The sequence below is a fragment of the Squalius cephalus genome, assembly GCF_949319135.1.
Source record: "Squalius cephalus genome assembly, chromosome: 4".
Lineage (NCBI taxonomy): Eukaryota > Metazoa > Chordata > Actinopteri > Cypriniformes > Leuciscidae > Squalius > Squalius cephalus.
Window position 1 is genome coordinate 41,924,688 of NC_137125.1, and position 17,507 is coordinate 41,942,194.

Genomic DNA, 17,507 nt, shown 5'->3' on the forward strand with positions numbered 1-17,507 from the left:
GATTAATCGCGATTAATCGTTTGACAGCCCTAATATATATATATATATATATATATATATATATATATATATATATATATATTAGGGCTGTCAAACGATTAATCGCGATTAATCGCATCCAAAATAAAAGTTTGTGTTTACATAATATACGTGTGTGTATGGAGTATAATTATTTTCTATATATAAAAACACACACATGCATATATATTTAAGAAAAATGTGTTATTTATATATAAAATATTTATATATGATATAAATTATATATAATATAAATATATATACACAGTATATACATGCAAATATTTCTTAAATATATACATGCATGTGTGTGTATTTATATATAGAAAATAATTATACACCGTACACACACATGTATTATGTAAAAACAAACTTTTATTTTGGATGCGATGAATCGCGATTAATCGTTTGATAGCCCTAATATATATATACTGTATATATAATTGTAAAAATTTATATTAAAAAAATAAATTGATATTTAACTAAGAAATAATAATTCTCTCTCCCTCTTTCTCCTTCCGTTTGTAGATGATGCAGTAACAGGAGAGTTGTCCAAGTTGCTGAATGAAATAAAGATCTGCCGTGATAAGGATTGCTCCTTTGAGGAGCTTTGTCAGACCATCTCTTCTCACTCTCAGTCCATGGAGAGCTTCGGCAGTGGCCGGCTGTCTGACGAGGAACGCAACGGCACTCTCACTCGAATAAACAAGGTGTGCTTGCGAAGAAAATACAGTCCAGTTCATGGCTTTTTGGTGGTTTTTGAACAGGTTTTACACAATGATTGGAAACGTTTAATCTGAATACGTCCCTCTAAAATATAAAAAATATTTCTGTTTTCCAAGAAAATGAAATCGGTCACGTAAATTGATCAATATCAATATTCAAGAGATCCTAATGAGATTTTCATTGTTGATGCAGTATCTCACTATGGCCAGCAGAGGGAACACAGAACTAAACACTGGGTGCAGTGCTGGGTATCCCTTCAATTTATATAATCTCATAAATATATATATATAGCTCTAAACAGCCCCAGATTTAATCACTGACGTTATTTAACACAAACAGAATCTTATTTTTGATGTTGCTTCATCACACTGCTGGCTGAGGGAGGGAATTTTATTTTATGTAAGAGACATAAACTGTGCATTAGGAAAGTGTGCAAGAACGTTATGTAATGGTTATTTGCTGAAGATCTGTCGCAGTGACCACTGGATCACGGTATACTCCACTGCGTTTGTTTGATCGATACAATTAAACATGTTTGTGTCGGGTCAATCAGTCAAAGTCTGCAGAGCCCAGATAAACAAGCAAAGACACGCACACACACAAACACTCTTCCGATCGATTCCAGTCACATGTCAAAAACTCCCAAGACTTGACTGAAGGGTTTAGAGTTGTTTCCAGCATCTGTAAAAGGGTTCTAGGTACATTTACTGGCCATACATGCAGTCAGAAAACAATATTTTTTATTTTAAACAGCATCATCTAATTAAAAATGAAATATTTTGCTTATGTCAAAGGAATTATTCAGCTATTTTTCCCTTGCATATTTACATTTATGCATTTGGCAGTTTCTTTTATCCAGTGCAACTTACATTGCTTTCAAGGTAGGCTACACTTTACCCTTTTTTTAGTTCTTACTTTTCTCGGGAATCTAACCCATGAACTGAGCTACAGGAAAGCAAATATTTGAAGCACATGATCATTGTTTCACATACTAGTATCGTATACAAATTAAATACACATCACGTTTGTGTATGATACTTGTATATTTTAGTTTTTGTGGCTCAACGCGACTAGGAATGTGTTTCTACACGAGTTCTGGAGTTACAAGAAACCTTAGGAAAAGAATCAGACAAAATGGGTCATTGAGAGTCAGACTATGATTGTCACATGTTTAAATCATGAGTCATGTATTATAAAGTCTAAAAATGACAGAAAAACTGTCTAAAAGTCACAGACAAGCAAAGCAAGAAAGACACTTATCAGAAGTCCTTTCAAAGTAAGTCAGTTCACATTTGTACAGAACTACGGAGCTCCTAAAGGGACATGGTGAAGAAAAAAAAAATGAGATGGGAGAAATTATTTGTCAATGCTTTTTCATTCTTTCGCAAACTTTTGAGTTCGCTCGGAAAATGTTTGCGTTCGCTCGCAACAGTGTTTTTTTTTTTGCGAGCGAACAAGTTGGTTCAAGTGTCTGTACATAACAGTTCCTATCTACCTGAATGAGGAATGTCCAAAACATTTTGTCAGGATTGTTTCAGTAACGAATCATCAATAAAATCTAACAAAAGTTTATTCAAAATGTAGCTTATTTGGCTCCAAAAGGGCAAATATAGACTGAATCCTCTAACAAAATGCTGATTGGCTCATTTAGGTATAAGGTGTGGTAGATTTTTCCCTATCTCGCTCCTACTCTAAGTCAACCTGGGTCGTCTCCAATCAACGTTCCCTAACGTCTCCAATCGACGTTTAATATATAGTCTACCTGGGTCGTCTCCAATCGACGTTCCCTAACGTCTCCAATCGACGTTTAATATATAGTCTACCTGGGTCGTCTCCAATCGACGTTTAATATATAGTCTACCTGGGTCGTCTCCAATCGACGTTTAATATATAGTCTACCTGGGTCGTCTCCAATCGGCGTTTAATATATAGTCTACCTGGGTCGTCTCCAATCGACGTGTAATATATAGTCTACCTCTCTAAACTAACTCACCTGCTGCGCAGCAGAAATGAACAGACAGACTTCAGCAAATGTCCTTTAAATTCTTTAATCACGGCCGGGAGAGTACTCGAGCAATTCTCAGAGAATCTCACCCAAGCTGAAGAATACATCAGGTTTTATAGGATAAAGACAGACTCATCAAAATAAGATCAGTGCTACTAGCGTGTCACCTTCTATCAATATGATTGGTTCAATTGGTAAAGCAAGTCCCTCCCTTCTTTACCCTCTGTTACTGGCATAAGTAAAATCATCAAAAAAACATTGTAAAGGGTTAACAGTTCAGTTGATTACTCAATATAATACATAATACAGGCAAAGAACAGAACGTTTTGGTGACATTGTGTTCAGACCTAGAAGAAGAAGGAAGATTTAGTTTGTTATATTGTTAGATCTAGAAGGGGAAGTCAGGTAAAAGTTTAACACAGGTTAAAGTCAGATTTTTATAATGGTTAGTTCTAAAAAAAAACTACTATTTATTAAAAATCCACCACAAAGGCAACAGCATATATCCGGCATGTTATGTTGGCATGAGCTGAGATCCTGTGTGTACTGTATGTAACTGTATGTATCTCTCTCCACCTGGCTGTAGCGTCCCACACCCCCGTTGCCCCCGGCGATGGAAGAGGAGGAAAAGAGCTGCGGACCATCAGGCCTGTGGGAGGCGCTCACTCCCTGCAATGGCTGCAGAAACCTGGGCTTTTCTCAGGTACACACAGTATCACACGTCCTTTCTTTACTATTCTGCCACAGACTCCTTAGTGGATAAAGAATTTTCAAAAGAAATAAATGTATCAATCATGTTTGGGGTAATTACAAGTAACACGAGTTATGTAATCAGATTACTTTTTTCAAGTAACTAGTAAAGTTACTTTTTCAAATAAGTAACAGAATTTATTTTGTTTTCTCATTTACTGACTTGACATCTCTCCTGTCTCCATGTTGGGTGTAAGCGCAGAGGCGTTGTGTGCGCTGTGTGAACATGATGGATATTGTAGTGTTCTAGATTAAATGTGAGCATACTCATCTCACTTGCACAAAAACAAATTCACTTATCCTCAAAATGCAAAGTTTATTTCTATTACGCAAACCTACAATAATTAAATATGTTAAATAACACAAATATACTTTATGTATTTAATTTCACTTTATTATCCAGTGTTTTTGTTGACGATCTTTGATGATCCAATTCAAACATTTGAAAAAGCAAAAATGCCTTTAGCTAAACATTACATTTGTGTTTCAATTCTTTTTTTTTCTTTTCTGTGTGTAAATAAGAGTGTAAGAGTGTTGATTTAATATGAATAAAATATTAAAATATATATAAAAATATATATATATTTTAGAAGAAGCTAAATCAATCTATCTGTCTATCTATCTATCTATCTAATTATGTACTGATTTATATTTCTTATTTTAAAAATATAATTTTTATATTAATATTAATTAATAATAATTTATTTATTATTTCTGTTTTATGTATTAGCATACTTTATGATGCATATTTATTTTTTTGTTTTGTTTAACATTTTATTTTAATTTCTATTTTAATCACCAATTTTGATTGGTGGACCTCTAAATGGGAATTAAAGTGGACCCCATTGTAAAGTTTTATATTCATATTGAGTTATAGTCATTCTCATGGCAAAATGCGAGATGAATCAGGTATGTAAGTCATGGCATGTTGTTATGGGAATCTTAGCCAACTAACCGCGAAGATCTTCAAAGACTTTTTTTATCTTAAATTCTGATTGTGGATGAAAAGATAAATGTGGAAATGTTGAGTGGATTGATGTTTAGGATGCTTTCATAATGCCAGAATGAGCAAGAGGGATTCCCATCCCTCAGACAGGAAGTCTAATTATCCCACAGGAAGTGTAACCGTGTCACACGCTGATCCGCCCACCTGCGCCATGTGAGGAGACCTACCGCTACCATGGAAACAGGGATAGTGAAGGTGGGGGAGGGGAGACTCAAGCTCCAAGTTGGGGTTCCTCGGACTGCGAGTCATACTTCTGCACCCGCAAACCAATCCTGAACTCCGTCACTGGCTCTCCTCCGCAGGGAGAGAGATGCACACGGATTCTGAAGGGTTCTCGTAGTTGCTAGGAGACGCAGAATTCATAAAGTGCAAGGCGTGGGATATCCACCCACTTCTCAATTGACAGATCTGAGTCTCCATCAAAACAGGTGCGTCACAGCACTGCGCAATAACATCCAGAGAAAACATCCGGAGACAGAGAGAGAGAGACACTGGGTATCAGCATCTGCTTTCTCATTCAAGCTGCTATCCAGCATTCCTCTGCCTCTCTTTTATTCTTTTTCTATCCATTCTTGTTTTTGTTTTTCCTGTTACGTCATACATTTGCATATTTAAAATCTGGGCCTGTGCATTTGTGTTGTTTGTTTTCTATGGTTTGCACTTTTTTCCCCCCGCCTCTAATCCAAGTGCTGCAGTCAGCAAACATGCTTTTCATGTTTATGCTGAAAATGTCTTGTGATTTCAGACCAGAGGAAGCGCTCCCATCTGTAGCATCTGCTTTGCAATGTTTTTCTCTGCAGATGAAATTACTGTTTACAAACAGATATCCTTTTGTGACATTTTCAGATTGTTTTCGCTCCCTGGAAAAGACCCGTTTTAGATTAGGAATAATATAATTGAACTGTAAATGACCAAAAAGTGCTGTGTGGGGGGTTGAAACACACTTTATGCTAAAGATTTATGATTTTTTTTTTTTTTTTTTTTTACTTTTAATACACCTCATTTTTTAGGCTTAGGGATTTTGTTTGTTCTTCATGAAGAAAGTATTTCTTAGAGAGCAAATTATAGGCAATGTTAACTTAATAAGCATTCTTATTATACAGTACATTTATATAATGAATCTTTTTATATACATTACAGTTAAAAAGTTTGGGGTCAGTAAGATTATTTTTCTTCAAAGAAATGAATACTTTTATTCAGGCGCATTAAAATGATCAAAAGTGACAGTAAATACACTGTTGTAATGTTCCAAGATACTTTGATTTCAAATACAGTAAATGCTGTTCTTTTGAAATTTCTATTCATTAAAAAATCCTGATAAAAATGTATCATAATTTCCACAAAAATGTTAGGCAGAAATGCATTTATAGTGTTTTCAACTTCGATAATAATAATAAATGTTTCTTGTGCAGTAAATCATCATATTAGAATGATTTCTGAAGGATCATGTAACACTGAGTAATGATGCTGAAAGAATAATGACATTTTAAAATATATTAAAGTTGTCAATTTTATAAATTAGTTATATCTTACCAACCTATATATATATATATATAATGATTAACTAGTGGTTTTATTCTGAGGTTGCTTTTTGTTGTTCAGATAATTTCATTTATTGTTGCTGATTGAGTGAGAACGGGCTTTACTGCATATAAATATACAGCCTTCATAAAGCTGGATTCAGTTTGCATATAACATGGATTATGGCTAAATTCTGGCATTTCATTGCTGAATTTGGTTGGTCTTGTCCAGCCCATTGACTTTGTGCTCTTACAAAAGCCACTAATTACAGCTAATGAAGTGCTCTGGGAAGTGAAGTTTTTCATGTGTATTGTCCATTTTAATCGAGCAGATTGGCGTTATATGTGTGTGTGTGAGCTTGTATTAGAGGAAACTTATGTCCCTATGGTCTCACTAACTGCCCAGTGTGATTTAGGAGCCGCTCCCTGTGTTTAATAGATCACTCTGAAAACAGTGATGGGATAAGAATCCTAAACGACTGGTTGTATTTTATGAGCCGTTTAAAGCCATATACAGGAGATTGAGTGAGAACGGGCTTCACTGCATATAAATATACAGCCTTCATAAAGCTGGATTCAACATGAACTTCTTATTAGTGGATGATTTATAAAAAACATAAACTTGTTTTAGGAGTGATTTCAGTAATAAAAGTTATTTACCACCAAGCGACAAGACACAATGCCATTTTCTCATATGCTTCGTTCCTATTTATGTTTGTGCAGTTCTCTTGATACCAATTTTGTGTGGCATTAAAACTGAATGAACAACCACCATCATTACCTCTGCTGTTCTTGGTGAGCATTTACACGGTCTCTGACTCTCCACGTTGGAAATCATCGTTGTTAAGCTTTCGGATCACTCAAGCTGGCGCTTTTGTTATACCGTATAAATATAAAGGAAAACCTTGACTGTAGTTATTCCAAAGCAGCAGGGTCCCTCGAGTGATTGCATTAAATGTTTCCTCCGTCATATTTGTTTTAATCTTCATCGTCCTCCTCCTCCTCTCCCACAGTGTGGCATAATCTCTTTTGTATATCCGTGACTCATGTTTAAAATCTCCAGAACCCCGACTGTGGCTTCATCTACCGAGAAGGTTTCCGCACTTCCTCCTAGGTGCTGAGAGATAATTAGGGCAACTAATGAATGTTAACTTCTCCTAGACTGTACAGGATGTGCATGATAAGGTGATGACGGTTTTTCCTGCATAAGAAAGCTCTCAGGAGGACTCAAAGCTCAAAATGCCTCCGGTCTGCCTGCTGGCCCTTTATGGACTATCTGCTCAGAGTGTGTGTGGATGACTAGCTAAGTTTTTTCCCTAATTTGTCATGCTTTTTGCCTGTTTTTCCATATTGTCACTTCCTCGTCACTCTCTCTCTTTAAAAGTTTAGTTAACTTATAAGAGTTAATGCCTGTTTCCCTTCTGGGAAAACAGAATACAACTGTTGATGACTCATCCTGCACCAGACAGATTTTTGTCCAATCAGAGGATCTCTACAACGAGGATGCCCCACCCCTAGTTCCAAAACATAGCAAAATTAATCAAAGAGATACTTTTACCTCAGAGGAAAATTGAACTTAAACCAAAATCAAAATTGTGGCTTTTAGTCACTGTAGCTTTGAAGCCATGCATATGGCTTTATTTAATTTAATTTAATTTGTTTTTATTTTTTATTTAATTTAATTTAATTAATTTATTATTTTATTTAATTTTATTTTATTTTCAGTCCATGACTCTTAGTGTTGAAGCCATTTCAAAAGTTCACAATTAAAGCAATTAATGCACCTAAAGCTTATTGGCTGTTGTTTATCCCTTCAATTATGTATTTTCCTGATTCCCTGATTTCCTGATTTAGTAGGAAATACATCAAAACATGAAAGACCTGCCATACTCAAGTCATTTAATTAGGTCTGCCAGAAAGCCCAAACTTGTTTTTTTCTTTTATTGCAATAACTCCAGGATTCAAAAAAAAAAAAAAAAAATCCTGAAAAACACAATGATGGACCTTGACGTTTGAATGGGTTTCGTGACAAATAGTCTTTTACAAAGAGATGTGTGATTCTACGAATAACAATAGGGAAAATACACTTGGGAAAAAAAAATTTCAGGCGACAATATAGATTTATTTTCAATTGAACAATGCAAAATACTGTTTTATATAACTGTCGATGTTCTCAATCCAATTAGCATTAACGTGTGGCAAAAGGTTAATTTTGGATCATATTTGTTAGCATTCACTGACTAAACAAAGCCTTCAGGCCTTTAAATCACAAAAAACATCTAGTCCTCTCAGCTTTTGGGGTTTGACCTGCAGATGTACCTCATCCGGTGTGCTGAAGCAAAAGTGCATCACAGAGTTCATAGTTACATTGGGAGCAGGTGCTAAATCTGCAAAGGTGTTTAATAGAAGAAGGTAATAACTGTAGTCAGGCATTTTTATGAAAGTCGGAAATCATTGCCATTTTAATTTGCTAATTTTCACTTTTCATGCTTTATTCTCTTTCTCCAACTCTCTGTTTTCTCTCTCTTTCTATCATCTCTTGCACTAAGTTCGTTATATATCAGGCAGAATGAGATTATTTTGGCTGGAAGTCTTTTAGTGAGAAAATGGCTGTCTTGAACAGGCTACTTTATCTTGCTGATGTTATTTATTTGTAGTGCCTTCATTTTCCCGCTTATTGTTTGTTCAGTTTATAATGAAGCTTCGCTGTGAAGCATATTGCAACAAAATTGTGTAAGCCTTCCTTCCCACCACTGGTATCATCTCTGCATGCAAATCCCTCCTCTAAAGCACATGACCAAACATATCTTCCTTCTCTTGCTTTATATCAATCCTTCTATCTGTTCTGAGAAGGTCTCTGAGGGCCTTTTATGCTGTGGGGTCCTCCTCCAAAATATGCAGAGCTCAGATTAGAAAAGCACAGGAAATGACAGTGGCCATCCAGATCAGATACTGTATCAACTGAGAAAATAGCGAGAGACAGAAGTGACACAACTCTGGATAAATGTGAAGAAAACCAAAGGGAATAAAGCGAAACGAGCTGATTAAAGAAGAGAATGAGAAAGGAAGGAAGACAAGAGTTAAGCTGGCAGTAAAGTCTGTCAGGCCCCAGTCACATGTGCGGCTGAAGATTGTAGACGTGACTGAGGGACGTCCGGGCAGATTTCCTATTTGAAACCGAGTCCAGCAACTGCAGCTCTATATCAGCATGCTAATTGCTGACTTTGACCGTTTCTGTTTGTTGTGTAGTCTTCCTTTTCTGAGAAAAAAAAATGAAGTTCCTGTCTCTGCTGTCAGAGAGAGATAGAGAAAGAGAACAAGAGTTGTAGTGTGCTCGGACAGTCAGGCGCTGCGAGGTCGTTTTGGTCGTACGCTGAAGAGTTGAAATTCAGTCACAGTGAAGAAATCAGGATCTGCTAGAGATAAACAGGTACTGAACTTCTTTAACTTAAGTGTGTACTGTATACTCTTGTGTGTGTATGTGCTTATAGATTTGAGACAAAATTGTTCTTAGAAGAGATCTTAATCTGACAAAACTTTTTTTTTATCAACAGAATTATATATTGAATTATTTTATTTGATTAAATTAATATGATGTTTATTTTTACTATCACGATTATTATTATTTATGATATTACTAATATTTATTCATTTATTTGGTTGTTTGTTTATTACATATATGTATTAATTATTCATTTATTACATTTTAGTTTTTTTAAAACCACTTAAAGTTTTCTTCCAGGATAAGGGTTAGTTTATCAAAAAAATATGTTGTATAATCATATTATTTCATCAGCAGTATAACTAACTTCAGCAGAGGATGATTGCCATCTACAACTTTGCTGTAGTTTTTACTCGTTCTATCCTGCCAGTGGGTAGTTTCCTGTGCAAGCGTGAGCATGCTAGCGTACGATGCAGGAAACCACTGATTCAAAGCCTGTGCATTTCCCCTCTTTCCTGCTCTCTCAGTATTTTCCTCGGCGTGTGCCTGACTCCTCTGTCCCGCCCCATCACGCTACTAAAACTGACACAGAAAGTCCAAAAGTATAAGTTCTTGTAAAACGCAGCTTTGATCTATCTCCGTCTTTCTCTCTTTCTCTCCTCTCTATTATTTTCTCTGTTCATTTCTCCATGTGGCTCTCTGGAGGGCCTCTGTGCTTTCTGACTGGAGCTTTATTCAGTGTGGCTGAATTGGAATTGTGATCAATGAGATTAATATTTTCTAAGGCAATTTCCTAACCATAAGTTTTAAACTTCAGTATGTAACTTGCGGGTGGACTTTTTTGTTTTCGACCAGTAAGCAACCACCTAACCACCACCCAGAACAGCCGTTGTGTCGTTGAGGTGAATTTTGTAAGCAACATTTTCAGAAAATGTTAAAAATCTAATTATGAAACAGCAACCACAGTAACCACCCAGAACACCCTAGTAACACCCTGGCAAGCATCCATAACAAATTCCCTAGCATTACGGAAATGACTTCGGGCAAGCACCACTTACAATCACCTACAGTAGCAATTCTCTAGTAACCACCTACTAGCAACAGCCTAGTAAACACAGTGAAAAACCTTAGTAACCACTAGGGATGTGACCGAATACCTTATTTGGAAAGGCACAGATAATAGCTTCAGAATGAACAACAAATTCTTCCACTCTAGCATTGTGGAAGTAACTTTTACAAGGGAAAGCATCACACACGCACATACAGAAAACTAACAAAAGAAGCTAGTTATGAGATATCAACTACATTAACCACACAGAACCCTCTAGCAACACCCTAGCAACCACCCAGAACACTCTAGCAACACCCTTGCAACCACCCATAACACTCTAGCGTTGTGGAAGTAACTTTTACAAGGGAAAGCACTGCACACGCACATACAGAAAACGTACAAAAAAGCTAGTTATGAGATAGCAACTACATTAACCACCCTGAACACTCTAGCAACACCCTAGCAACCACCCATAACAAACAACTTAGCATTATGGAGATGACTTCTAAATGGGCAAACACCGCTCACAGTCACCTAGAAGTGTCCTGGTAACAAACCAGACCACTCTAGTATCCACCTAGTAACCACATTGAACACCATAGTAGCGACCTAGTAAACAACCTACACCCTAGCAATGCCCTAGCAACTACCCACAGCAGTCTGCCATCATAGAGGCAACTTTTGCATGGGCGAGCATCACTCACAATCATCCAGTAATGCCACTTGCAAAAATGCAAAATCTAGCTGATCTAGCTAACCCAGAACACCCTAGCCACCGCATAACAACACCTTTGCAACCACCCAGAATACCATTGCATCATGGAGGTAACTTTTACAAGGGCAAGTACCACTCACATACAGAAAACGTAAAAACAAAAAAGCTAGTTGTGAGAAGGCGACTACAGTAACCACCCTGCAAACACCCTAGCACACAGGTGTCAGACTCAGTTCCTGGAGGGCCACAGCCCTACAGAGTTTTGTTCCAACCCTGCTTCAACACACACACACCTGCAGTTTTCAAATAAGCCTGAAGGACTTAATTAGCTGATCAGGTGTGTTTAATTAGGGTTGAAGCTAAACTCTGCAGGGCTGTGGCCCTCCAGGAACTGAGTTTGACTGGTGACGAATTAGTCCTGCGGTTATGAATAATCATACCCACGTTAATACACATTTAACCACGTTTATATATATATATATGTGTGTGTGTGTGTGTGTGTGTGTGTGTGTGTGTGTGTGTGTGTGTGTGTGTGTGTGTGTGTGTGTGTGTGTGTGTGTGTGTGTTTTAAACCAGCTGTGTCTGAGTGTGTATGGAGAGAGAATGATGGAAGGATTTAATTTACTCTAAACCAAGATCTGATCTTGATTGTCTATATGGAATTAACTGAATAGCTGTATCATAGATACATCAGAAGAGAGACAGAGAGAGGGAGACAAAGGTCTTTCTTTCAATCCCATGTGATAAATCGTCCTTCCTCTGTGCCCAGTGCATGATGGATGTGTCTAATGCTTTCTGGGTGATGCAGGATTTGGGACTGACAGGTAGAGTAATAGTCATCTGAAAAGAAATCGATGGGGTTCATGGGAAATAAGTGAGATGACAATGGGGGTCTGTGCTATGTTTACTTTGAGGGATGGTTGCCCTCACACGCCTGCCGTGTTGCACCCATAAAGACAAACAGGCAGCAGGAGTTGATGGCAATGTTTCACTGAAGATGATGGAGCAGGGATGTCATGGGTGGCTGTTTATCCCTGTCATTGTGCCCGTGAGACAGAACAGTCTGTCTTCATGGGGAGAAACTCTCAATTGGATGCAGAGTGTCTTTTTTACACTTGAAAAAAGTTGCGTTTTTCAAGATGATATGTCTATCTATCTATCTACAGTATCTAGTCTGTCTGTCTATTTATCTGTCTGTCTGTCTAAAGACTCTGGTTTCTGTCATGTTGTTTGTGCAGGACAAGCGATGTGGTGAAATTGCCCATTCTCCATCACTGGACGTGTTTTTACCAGAGGATGAGGACAACCCTTACGAGTCAGTGGCTACAGCTGTCACACGCAAACCTTGCTCTCTTGACATCCAACTCCACAACGCCTGTCCTCGCAACGGTTGGTAACTTCTAATCAATGAAAACTAGCAAAAAAACAATCAATAGAAAATTGATGTAAATAATCTCCACATGCACTAACTCAGCATTTATACCTATCAGAAAAATACTTTGTACACCTCAGTAAGTCAACATAAAGCATTAGCAGTCCATTTTTCTTTTATATGATGCATTTCAATGTCAAACAAGATGCTCAGTAAGGAAAAATGGGCAGGACTTTGTATCCATTGGGAATTGATTGGATTGTGAAATGTTCATAAAAATGTATATACAGTATATTACTTAATAATAATAGAATTATTTTTATAATTAATTAATACTTTATATTATAATTATAGTAATAATTGTAATAAAAATAATATACAGGGCTATGCAGAGTGTTTCTCTGGGGCAGGGGTTAGGGGTGTAACGGTACACAGAAGTCACAGTTCGATACATACTGTACCTCGGTTTTGGGGTCACATTTCGATTTCGATACAACAGGAAAAAGCAACAAATCCCCAATGCTAGGTTTCTTTTCATTTATTTTGAACACAGTAGTGAAAATTACAGTTTGTTCCACTTAGCGGCATTTCGTCCCCCTGAGATAGTTTGTACAGTACAGCATTAAGCTGTATTAAGAGCACTAAGCAGTAAACAGAATGCACTCTTGCATAGGTCATATTTTATTGTAGGGCTGATAAAAAAAAAAAGAAGGCATTTGGTCACGATCACCTAAAAAACTGAAAAGCATCTCTTGTGTAATAAAAGTACACAATAAATAGAACAATGAAACATAAAACTTGTTCAGAGATTAATTTTCTTTGCGTGTTAGAGCTCATTAACATGCTGAGACAATGGTGGATGCACAAAGTTCAATATTACACTTTTTCAAGATGAGCGATAAGGAGAAAAAGTGGCATCTACATCTGAGCCTGTTTCCTTCCCGTGAAGTTAGTGAAGCATGTCACAAATTTGAATCGAAACTCAGCATATATAGGCTACTAGCAAGCTCTTGCGTGCCATCTGAACTTGTTTTGGGTTGGCGCATAGATTATCTCTTCTTCTTCTGTTCTTTTTCCTGTTGTGGCGGTTAGGAAACAACGTTGCATTACCGCGTACGCCTCCTTCTGGATTGGAGTGCAATGACTGACTGCATGCATCGAACCACGATGGTTCGGGACGAATACATGTATTGTTACACCCCTAATACTATATATATATATGTATATATATACATATACATACACACACACAGTGTATAAAGACATTGGTAGATGTGAACATCTGTTACAATGGTAGATATTGTAAACAGACTGTGTGGTCACAACCATGGGCGTCAGTTTGGTTTGAAATGTGCTGGGGACAGAGACGCATTCGGAAGTGCATTTTCAGAAGTGCTGGGTACAATGACGCATTCATTTTTTTTCTCTCTTTCGCGCAGGTTATGTTTTGAAAGACGATGTCCTGTAGCTCAGGCACGGCCCCACTTTTCAACAGGCCCAGCCAAAACTTTCAAAAAAAAAACAAAAAAACTTTTACTATATTCTAATTTTGTCAATAATTATAAAAAAAACGCCAATAAGCTCATAATTTGTGCTAAAATAGTGTTTAGTTAAAAAGCTGGTTATATTTTGATGTTTCTGCGCAAGTTCAGCAGACAGTGAGGTTCGGGTTTGTTCTGATCAGAGCTCGTGAGTGGAGAGCGCATTTCTGAATATTCCGCTCCGCTCGTTCATTCCGCAGGGTCGCTTGCTCAACCCAGATGTCCTGGTGTCTGGTTCGAAAATATGTGGAATAAGGGCTGCTTCCGACTAAAAGTTTTTTTCCTAGTCGAGTAGTAGGCTAGTTGTTCATTTAAGTCATTCGTGGACAAATCGCCCCTTTATATTAATTGAATTAGTAATATAGCCTACAGGATAATGAGCTTACGTAATATAGCCACACTCAATCGCACGACCGCACGCATAAAGCTTGCCACAAAGAACCGGTAAAAGTAATGATTATGAATGCGTCTAAATGTGTCTAAATACGCTGTGAATGTGAATGTGCATTATACGCTGAGTTTCGGTTCATTTATGAGACGAACTCCAGTTCACTCGCCGGCGCCTCCATGTCGTGATTCTGCTATATTTAGCAGAATCTGCTCTTATTTATTAAATCCAGGCAATTGGTTCATGAAACATTGATTAAAATTAAGATATAATTAATACAAAACGAAATTCAATTTAAAGAAAGGCAGCTGTTCTGTTTGAGGTCTCTGTGAAAGTTTTAAAGCAGTCTTTTAGCACTCACGTCCGTAACCGAGAACTGACACGTTGTTTTTTCCCTCATAAATGCGAACACGGAAAATAAAATAAAATGAATATTATAATGTTTTTTTGTTGGGTCAGACAATGATTACCACATTTCTCTCTCATATTGCTCCTCACAACCACTGAAAACGGTCAAAAAAATCGAACCAAAAGTCAAATTAATATGGACGGAAGTTAAAAGTGGTGGGTACAAAATGACTCATGACGAAATCTGGTGGGTACACGTCCCCCCCGTCCCCCCCGAAATCGACGCCTATGGTCACAACTACTGATATAAACTTCTTGTATTTTAGATGTACAATAAGCATAATAATTTTTTTTTTTAAAGGGAATAAAGTGGACTGAAGGTTAGAAAGCATGACGCTCGTGTCAGAATGCCAGTCTTGTCAGTCAAGTCCGAAGCAAGACAAAACCCATATAGCAAGTGTTATGCCAAATATGTCTCGGACAGTCTGACTGCAGATACATATAAACCGTAAATAAATTACATTTTGAGTGATTCGTTACAAAAGTGTACATCAAATAATAGAAGCTCGAGTGTGGGTGTGTGGCCTTCTCTTCATTGAGCTTCTTCTTCTCCTTTTAATGGCGGTTGGCAAATCCACTTGAAGATGCATACTGCCACCTACCGCACAACACCTGCGTGACAGCTGACGTAAAATAAAGCAGCGGGTTTAGGATAGCCGAGACCGATCAGTTAAAAAATGCTAAATCGTCCCCCATACCAATCCTTGAGATCGACTCGGGACATCCCCAATTATTATTATTATTATTATATAAAATAATTTCACAATAGTAAATGCTTCACAATCCAATCAATTCCCAATTGCTCTCAAATCATTACTTTTCTTATTATATTTCAGTATATTATTTTATAATGTATTATATTATAAATACTTCACAGAACACTGTCCATGCTGTATTGATTTGACAAACACAGAACATTAGGTCCCATGGCGCCTCGTGGCGTTTAGGTCCATGCCTGTAGTCCTGGGATGCTCCGGCCCCTGCCGCAGTACTTTCCTCTGGCATCATTCCTGCAGTAAGGGTTAGGGTTGTCGTGGAAACCGCTTTAGCCTTACCCAGAGAGGTTGGTGAGTCACATTCAAGTTGTCGTGGAGACGCAGTGAACAGTGTTGCCTGTAGGCCTGTGATTCACACCTGATGTTCATCTCCCAGATGACTCTATTAATGCAGCCGCACAGTCTGGCGGGACTGATGTATGTGTGTGTGTTCTACTATTTCCTGTGTTACTGTACTTTAACCCTCTGTTTGTGTTTGTGCGGGTATTTGTGGATTTTGACCAGCTCTATTTTTGGCCCCCCTCAAGCTATCTCCACAAGCATGAAATCACAGCTTTTACAGGACTGTTCTCTGCATGATTATAGTCAACACTGCAGTTTCGTGCTGCAGGATTGCACAGGACCAATCAAAACACTCACATCCATATATCCCACAATAAATAGAGATGCTAACACATCACAGTTATGACGGCTTATCACATTAATCATGGTCTTGGGGAAAAAAAAGAGATACATTTATGGTTATATTTTGATTTCAGGTAGACTTCAAATTAAGTTGAACTTTCTGACTTTTAAATATCACAGTTTAATGTCCACTGCAATTGAAAAAAGTAATGTCTTGTTATTAAAGTATTTTTGTGTAAATCACCTCCTTGAAATGTATTGCGTTTAGTGTTTAATATAATAAATATGCTGGAGATGTTTACTAAATGAATAGAGAAAAAGAAATATGTCTTCATAGTTCAGCTATCTAGGTCATATCCTGAATGTTAACCATGAATTGTAAAAAATGACTTGCAACCAACCGGTTGTGAAATCTTTGTTAAGAGCTACTCACAAGCAGAATACTAAATGATTCAAGTTTACAAATTAAAAGATCATGGAAGAAGGTCATTTAACTTTTATGACTTTCAATATACTCACAGCAACAGAAAACTAGTCAGTTCGGTATTCTGCTATCTAGATACTTGTCAACACTCAACATAAGTGTTACTGTTTCCAGTCAGTTTTTGTTCTTTGCAATAATATTGTGTTGTGTTTCACGGTCAGATTGTGTGGGATTTGTTGAGGATTTATTTAGTGACAGCTTGTCAAAAACAGGATTTAGATGGAAAGAGTCAAGACGTGGCTCAGCATAAGTCTTGTTACAGCTGCTTTTATGTCTTTTCCTGTTTATTTATCTCGTCTCTGTCCCTATCTTCTGTCTGTTTGTCCTCTCTTCTTTTTTTTTACTTAAATGAGTTAGCTGTGTTCAATTATGGACACATGTGATGAGCCAAATGTAAGACTCCTGTTTTTTCCCCGATGTGACCTCAGATTAGTTCAGCTGGCTCCGGTCCACCATTACCATACTTAAGCAAATCATATCTGTCTGTTTTTCTTTTAACCCTTAAACGCATACCTCAGGTCTTTAGTGACCCGGGACGTCATTCACCACCCTCCTCGTCCTCATTCACTTTTTAAAGTTAGTCATCAACCTTCTTAGTATTCCTCAATCAATTCATTATAAACAGTATAATAAGAAAAAAATATATAAAAGAATGTTTTCTCATTTATTTTTTGTAAAAAT

At 37.3% G+C, this 17,507-nt stretch overlaps 1 protein-coding gene across 7 annotated transcripts in view; it reads left to right on the forward strand.

Annotated features, from left to right (window-relative positions):
• The window catches only part of anks1b (ankyrin repeat and sterile alpha motif domain containing 1B), a 170,790-nt gene that overhangs the window by 55,607 nt on the left and 97,676 nt on the right, over window positions 1–17,507 (forward strand). For 5 of the 7 annotated variants that reach the window (XM_079869804.1, XM_079869803.1, XM_079869805.1 and 2 more), the window contains 3 exons: window positions 547–728; window positions 3,336–3,452; window positions 12,472–12,622. In XM_079869804.1, the coding sequence (XP_079725930.1) occupies window positions 547–728; window positions 3,336–3,452; window positions 12,472–12,622 (450 nt within the window). Of the gene's footprint in view, window positions 1–546; window positions 729–3,335; window positions 3,453–8,967; window positions 9,456–12,471; window positions 12,623–17,507 lie in introns of those variants that run through there. The other 2 variants (XM_079869807.1, XM_079869808.1) reach the window with 2 other exon arrangements.